This window comes from Onychomys torridus, chromosome 15, assembly GCF_903995425.1.
Source record: "Onychomys torridus chromosome 15, mOncTor1.1, whole genome shotgun sequence".
Taxonomy (NCBI): domain Eukaryota; kingdom Metazoa; phylum Chordata; class Mammalia; order Rodentia; family Cricetidae; genus Onychomys; species Onychomys torridus.
Window position 1 is genome coordinate 36192550 of NC_050457.1, and position 8260 is coordinate 36200809.

Consider the following 8260-nt stretch of genomic DNA (forward strand, 5'->3'; position numbering starts at 1 on the left):
AGTGTTCTTTGGTGCCTGTGGGGGACAGTGTTCTGTGGTGCCTGTGAGGGACAGTGTTCTTTGGTGCCTGTGGGGGACAGTGTTCTTTGGTGCCTGTGGGGGACAGTGTTCTGTGGTGCCTGTGAGGGGACAGTGTTCTTTGGTGCCTGTGGGGGACAGTGTTCTGTGGTGCCTGTGAGGGACAGTGTTCTTTGGTGCCTGTGGGGGACAGTGTTCTGTGGTGCCTGTGGGGACAGTGTTCTTTGGTGCCTGTGGGAGACAGTGCTCTGTGGTGCCTGTGGGAGACAGTGTTCTGTGGTGCCTGTGGGAGACAGTGTTCTGTGGTGCCTGTGGGAGACAGTGCTCTGTGGTGCCTGTGGGGGACAGTGTTCTTTGGTGCCTGTGGGAGACAGTGTTCTGTGGTGCCTGTGGGAGACCGTGTTCTGTGGTGCCTGTGGGAGACAGTGTTCTGTGGTGCCTGTGGGAGACAGTGCTCTGTGGTGCCTGTGGGAGACAGTGTTCTGTGGTGCCTGTGGGAGACAGTGTTCTGTGGTGCCTGTGGGGGACAGTGTTATTGTTTTAGTTATGGTTTCTATTGCTGTGAAAAGACACCATGACCACCACAACTCTTATAAAGGAAAAACATTTGATTGAGGTGGCTTACATTTTCAGAGGTTTAGTCCCTTATGGTGGGACATGGCTGTGTGCAGGCAGACATGTTGCTAGGGCTGAGAGTCCTACATCTTGATTGGCGACAATTCTCACTGGACTTGACTTGAGCATTTATGAAACCTCAAAACCCCCCTCCACAGTGACATACTTCTTCCACCAAAACCACACCTACTCCAACAAGGCCACACCCTCTAATAGTGCCACTCTCTTTGGGGACTATTTTCTTTCAAACCACCACAGTTATGTGATATCTGTGGGAGAAAGTGTTCTGTGGTACCTACGGAATATAATGGACTTAAAAGTCCCTGTTAAAGTATTCCTTGAGAAAATGGGAAATTGCCTATTTCTCTGTCAAAACTCATTTAAGAATTTTTGTGTTCCTTGATAATTACACTGAATGAATTTCTTTTTTCTCATTCATATACAGATGCTACCAATCCCTCACAAACCCTGAATGACTTTATAAAGGTCAAAAATGGAGATGGGGGGATATAGTTCATTTGGTAGAGAACTAGAGAACTTGCCCAGCATGCACAAGGCCCTGGGTTCCATCTCCAGCACCTCATAAACCAATGTGGTGTTGTGGGTTTGAAATGCCACACTTAGGAAGTAGAGGCAGGAGTTCAAATTCAAGGTCATTCTGAACTATATAACAAATTCAAAGCTAGGTTGGTCTACATGAGAGCCTGTCTCAAAAGAATATCCAGATGTGTCTGAGATTTAAGGAATGAATAAAAACTGTTTGCCATGCAGATATTATAAAGACAAGCAGGAAATAATATTTTTATTCATTTAAAAATCTAACAAGTGGCCGGGCGGTGGTGGCGCATGCCTGTAATCCCAGCACTCGGGAGGCAAAGGCAGACAGATTTCTGTGAGTTCGAGGCCAGCCTGGTCTACGGAGCGAGATCCAGGAAAGGTGCAAAGCTACACAGAGAAACCCTGTCTCGGAAAAAAAAAAAAAAAAAAAAGAAAAAAGAAAAAGAAAAAGAAAAGAAAAGAAAAAAAATCTAACAAGTTTTAAACTCAAATGTCAGTAACAAATGACAAAATTTGTTATAAAATGAGACTGAGTACAATTTAAATTATACTGTATTTACCTTAATTATAAGTCATCCAAAACACAGCGCGACTATTAACCCAGAAAGTTTTCATTTTACAGGTACTCAGGAGCAGCGTGCGGCCTGGCTTTCGTGTTCATATACCCTTCTCTCATCTATATAATTTCCCTCCACCAAGAAGAGCGTCTGACATGGCCTAAATTAGTCTTTCACGTTTTCATCATCATTTTGGGCCTGGCGAACCTGATTGCTCAGTTTTTCATGTGAAAACTGCCCTCTCGAGATTCCTCCTGGTATCTGAACCTTGGCAACGGTTCTGCATAAAGAACTTGAAAATGCTGTCATTGCTGTAATTCTAAGTGTTTTCCCGAGATAACCGAGAGCAAGGGGAAGGATGGTCTGCCGATAACTCTTTTTGTAGTGGAGCGGGGAGGGAGCGGTGTGGATAGCAGGAGCCCTCTACCTTTCTCAGTGACCCCCGTTCCCACACATCCTAGTAGAAATACAGAAGGAGCCATACTGACTTTTCTGTTGATAAGTAGAAGGTAGGTAGGTGTGCTTTGCCTACAGCACGGAATCTCAGGGGTCCTGGGGCGGGGCGGCCTGTGGCCAGACCCTGGCTCTGCCTCAATGTGTCTCTTCTGCTTTCTCACTTGCTGAACCTTTTCTACAGTTTACTCAAACCTCTGCTGTTTCAAACAGTAAAACAAATACCTCATTTTAAAAGAAGTTTCCATGGCATCATTATTAATTGACTGAATTCCTAACTAAATACTTAATCTGAAAAAGTTTTAAACAGTATCCGTCCACCAGAAAATGCATGCGAAATGAGGCCAGAGGGGTAGTTGGTACGTGTCGGTGAGCACTCAGATGGTGGAGGTAAGAGGATCCCGGGTTTAGGTCATTCTCAGTTTCGTGGCCAGTTTGGAACCAGTGTGACTATCTATATACAGCCTTGTCTCAAGACATCAAAAGAAAATACGTGTCAGATAAACTTGGGCACAGTTTGTTGCTGTCTGTCTCTTAATTCTAACCCAGTTCCCGGGACCTAGATTGAGGTTACAGTTCCCAAGCCAGGTCTTGCACATAACAAAAGCAGTTGTCCTCATAGACCGAGGGAGAAAGCGTGAGCAGAGAAGGCAGTGTATGAGGCTCTGCAGAAGAGAAAGGGCCTGGCTAGGAAGGGTGGGACTGTGCTCAGTGTATCCCGAGTCTCTCTGGTTCAGATCTGACCCCCAGGAGCAGATACCATCTACCTGCTCCTATAACGAACGAAAAGTTAGGCCTCCCCAAGAAAACCTTGGGTCTGACAAGAAGATTGAGAAAGCCAGGTTCTTAGAGTTAACATCCCATTTCCCTTCTGAACTAAAAGCTGAACCAGAATCCAGATGTCTGTCTTCCATGTAACACGGTCTGTGTTCCACCCACAACTACTAACATTTAGAGCTCTTTAATTTGGGGCTAAATTGTTTAAAATGCATCCTGATTTCACTTCCCAGGACAGTGTGCAGATTTGTGTCATGTCCTTCCTTTGAGAAAAAGAAGACAAAAAAAAGGTGAAATGGTTTTTATAAATCTAGTGAGGAGCTCCAGATTTAAGACCAGCTTTAATTTCTATCAGCATAGTTTAACATCCTGTTGGAGTTACAGGTCTGTTTCTAAGAAGCTGTCATTCCTAACACTTTAAAGTCTCATTACGAGAACTGTCGAGCACATACACAAATAGAATAATATGGAAAACTCCTATACACCCATCCCCGAGTCTAGTAATTGCAGACTTAGCTGAATTTGCTTTACCTGCTCTCTCCTGCCTTTTTCTTTTCTACTGACATATTTAAAAACCAATCTCAGACATTATGTCATTTCATTTCTACGAATCTTAATATCCAGCTAATAGTCGGAACTTTGAACCTAGTCACATTCATCATGGAGCTGGTCTCAAAAGCTCTGGCTAGCAGAAATGGCCGTAGAAGTCATGTTGCAGGGGTAAATGCCTTTGTGCTCAGGGGAACTCTGGAACCTCAGACGGAGAGTCATGTTCTGTAAAGAGGCATTTGCTTCAAAGCTGGGTGCTTTCAGGGCTGTTCCTGACTTAATTCTCTGTGTGTTCGTAGTAGTTTCTTTTGTCTTTGAGAACTTTAGAAACAGTTTTCATTGCTTTCCCCCAAAGGCATTGCTGAATGTTTTAACTCGTCAGAGATGTGTTATGCTTTAATAATCAAAGATGATTGGGTATGTGTTTTTGCCTATAAAAGGAATATGGCAAGGGATGCTACTCTCCGAACAAAAAGTATGGATTTATGCTTTTGTTTTCTTAAAGAGATTTGATCATTTAGACCTCCTGATGCCCTGTAGACAGCTCCTTAGTCTCTTCATGAGACTCTTTTGCCTGTCACTTGGCTTAGTCAGATTCTACATGAGTGTGAGTGTCCTGGCTTATGAGCGTGACTCGATAGGAACACACGCGCAGTTAATCTGACTTTCTCTCCGCTCTCATCTCTTTGAACTTTCTAATTAAACTGCTTTCACTTTTTGCTCTGATGTGGTTAGCCTTTGAATTTAACTTCTTTAACCCCCAGCCAAGGATACTAAAATTTTAAAGAAGTTGTTTAGAGAGATCTCCCTTAGAAATAAATCCTATGGATCTATTTGGGCTATGCTAATATTAAACCAGAAAGGGAAAAATGGAGATAAGTTGTATACCTATGGGTGATCATGCCAAGTCACTGCCGTTGGCATATTCCAAAAGTGTGCTTGGAATAGGACTAAATGTGCCACTGAAAGAGACTGTCTGAAGGGAAATACTGCATTTACATTAAATGTGTCATAGAAATGTCTGCAGCTACTGGCTGCAGCAGAGGGCCTGTTTTCTGCTTCTACTTGAAACTTACCAAGAAAACGTTTGTGTGCTTTTAATTATCATATCCATAATTGTTCTGTGTAAATAACTGAATAGTCAACAATGTGCATTACTTTGGAGAAGCTTAAAGACGTGTAAGACAGTGTGCCCGTCCTAAAGGGACTTTGATCTAGTGAAGAAACAGTGTATTCATTGGCACACAGGGCAGTGTTGGGGACTGTTGGAACAGTGTGGCATTCTGGGGAGGGACGGCAGATGAAGAGGAACTGTCCAGAGGCACAGGACCATTTTCAATTGGTCCTCTCCTACTTTCCAGCATTATGTTCACTGCACTCACCAACAACTACAATGATATGTTACATGCATTTCCTTTTATTGGGGCAGGTTTCCTCTTAAACATATTTTGTAACATTCAATTGCTTCTTTATGCTATTATTTCCTCTTCCTTATTATCATTGAAGTATTTAACTCCTATAGCTCTTGGACAGAAAGCATAATTGATTAATATGAGATGTAACTAGTCATACACTGGGTGCTATAAACAGATTCTATAAACTTTTCAAATTTTTAATTTCTTTAAATATGAATATTCAAAATGTCAAATGTTTACATTCATTGATGTACAAGTGTTTCGCTTTGTTTCTGTTACCATGATAAAATACTATGACCAAAAGCAGGAGTCTATTTTGGCTTACGGTACCAAAGAGGAGAGTCCATAATGGCCAGGAAGGCATTCGAGCAGGGCTGGCAAATTACATTTCACCTGCACACAGGGAAGCAAGAGGGCAAACACTGAGTGTGGAGAGGTGTAAACTCACAGCCCACCCGCTGTGGCACACCTTCTCCAGCCGTGCTTCATTTCCTGAAAGTTCCAGGACCTCCCCAAACAATGGCTCCCCAGACTAGTTGAGGGCCAAGTGCTCAGACTCATAAGCCCGTGGGGAGACTTCTCACTGAAACCCCCACCATTGATAATAGCGGAGACTATCATGCTGTGTTTTTCCTTACCCAGTATTGACATGTTGCTTTTTAGAAGTTGGTGGTGATTTGGGTTTTGTGTTTAACTTGACTTCCCACCAACTTGAATGTCCCAAAACAAATCCAAGTCTAGTTGGTGCCTAACAAGAGTGTGTCACTAGTCTGTGATACAAAGTGAAATGAATCCCTGATTTCACACACACTGACCCGGGTGGCCCACTTTCGCAGTCGGCCGCCAACTTCACTTAAGATTGTATAAACACATATTGTAAAACAGCTCTGAATGGAACCTCAGAATCCAAACAGTATTCTCTGATATATGATTTGTCTTTTTATAGAAAAAAAAAGAAATTAAATCAAAATTATTTTGAAGACAAGTATCTCTGGGATTTTGTTTAGTAGAATTTGGCTAGGAAATACTATCGCCTCCTAACACTGGCCACAGGCAGAAGCAGCTAGGTTCCACATTTCTCAAGTGATTGTGCCTGTCTCATGTCACAAGTTTTCCTTAAAGTCCTGATTTTCTAGGAAGGCATACATCACATTAACTGAAATCTAAGGTGACCTTCCCCGTAAACTATGGCTCTTTAGGTAAGTGTTGCCCAGTTTCTGGCCTAAAGCTCTGGAAAAGTCATACTTTCCAAAACCTTTTAAGCTAATAAAGGACCCTGATTTTCTGGCTTCTTTAAGTAAAATTACTTTTTGCCCCCGTCAAATATTATTATTTTTTCTTGATTTCCTAATTCTTTGAAAAGTTAAGACTGTTTTAAAAATTTAAAAATGCCACTCTGTTTATCTCAGACTGTGCCTCATAGTCTAGTCCCAGAGTAGGAATGTGGAGGTTCCACTCTGACATTCCCCTCTGACTCTCAATCCCAAACAGTCCAGTAATGTTTAGTCATAGCAGGCCTCGGGATGCACTTGTTCAATTAGTCAAGATTCCACTTAAATGGAAAGTCATATTAGATGCTATTATCTAGGGTTTTCTTACATACTTCTCCCCCAAAATAATGCAAGGACTGGAGGTGCAGCTTAGTGGTACAACATTTGCCTAGCAAGCATGAGGTCCTGGGTTTGATCCCAGCATTACAAAAAGAAAAAAAAAAAAAAAATTGGGTCAGTCAGTATCCAGATTAATCATTCAATACTTAAGTACTTACTGAATACCTGACCTTGTGTTAAGCACTGAGCATACAGTGGTGAACTGGCAAGGTGTGGCCTGGCAGTTCGGCATCCTTTGTCCACCCTTCTGACCCAGCAACTGAATCACCTTCCTTAGGTGCCAGGAAGTGGCCGGCTTCTGCCCTCTTGGTGCTCTGTCTCTGTGGAGTGCTGTGGCATGTAATGTGAGGAGCTGGGTGAAGAAGCCAATGGGATTAGTGAGTTGTGTCCTTCTGCGTAAAACGCTCCCCCATCCCATGTTAATTATAGCACTTAAATTATCTGCACAAAACCAGAAGGTCCCGTAGAAGAACAAATGACCTGTTGAGGGGATGGAGTTCTGGGTGAGTCACTTCCCATGTTGCTTTATTATTTGTATAACAAATTTTCCCTTAAGCAATGTCTAAGATAAATCATGGCAATGGTTTGTAGAAATATGTGTACACGCTGCTACAATGGAAGGTGCCTGCCTACTATGAATCTTTAATATAGATAAGATAGATACCTTTTAATATATTATTATTATCATTATTATTATTATTATTTAGACTCTTGTAGGTTCTCCTGGCTTTGAACTCAGTACACAGAGGAGGATGACCTAGAACTTTGCATCCTCCTCCTCTCCCTCCCCCTCCCAGATGCCATGAGCACAGGGAAGGCTTTACCATGCCCAGCTGAGAAAGACCTTTGGTTACAAGGACAGGGCCAGGTTTTCCACCAGCTGACACCCTACACAGTTTGGAGTTGCCTCCTTAGGGAACAACACAGAATGAGAAGCCTCAGGAAGTAGCTCATACAAATGAGGAACCTTGATTTGGCTGTGTTAGCTTGAAGACACAGGCCATTGGGGACAGCTGGGGAACGTAGGAATCTAGAGAAGCAGTAATGGGCACCACACCTGAGTTCTCTGTGACCGGGAGAGCCAGTTCTTTTTCTGAGACAAAGTTTCTCTGTGAAGCCCTGGCTGTCCTGGAACTCGCTCCCTAGATCAGAAATCTGCAGCCTCTGCCTCCCAAGTGCTGGGAATAAAGGTGTGCACCCCAACACCTGGCCAAGAACTTTTACCAAACCCAAGCTTTCATTTCTGGAAGGACCAGATTAGGTGCCAAGCTAGTGATGGTTAATTTGGGGTTCAAGTAGACCATTTTTGTTTCAGGTTGGAGAGTTTTTGCCTAGGGATGAGTCTTACAAGCTGTTGCTTTTTTTTTACTGTTTGTGCAGTCTGGCTGTGTGGCCCTATCTGGCCTCACTTGTGGTACTGTTCTTGCCTCTGGCTCCAGAGTCCTAGGATTCCAGGTGTGTGCCACCACACCTGTCCTCCCCCCCCCCCCCCCCCGCCCTTTTTTTTTTCTTTTCAGTCTTTACAGACTACTAATTTGCAAACAGTGATTCCTCTTAATCTGAGGGATGAGGAATTTACAGGGCTTTTGGTTCAGGAAGCCAGCTTCCCAGGTAACATTTAAGTAAGGTACCACTTACCTATTTACATTCTGTCTCCTTCAGTAAAGAATGTTTCCATTAAAGCTAAGATTAGCTGTAAAGGATTAAC

General features: G+C 43.0%; 1 protein-coding gene across 2 annotated transcripts in view; it reads left to right on the forward strand.

Moving 5' to 3' along the window:
- Nucleotides 1-7268, forward strand: part of Slc38a9 (solute carrier family 38 member 9) — an 80829-nt gene extending 73561 nt beyond the window's left edge. For both annotated transcript variants that reach the window (XM_036207044.1, XM_036207045.1), the window contains one exon: nt 1814-7268. In XM_036207044.1, coding sequence (XP_036062937.1) covers nt 1814-1979 — 166 coding nt within the window. In that variant the 3' untranslated portion in view covers nt 1980-7268. The remainder of the gene's footprint in view (nt 1-1813) is intronic.
- Nucleotides 7269-8260: the final 992 nt, after the last annotated feature.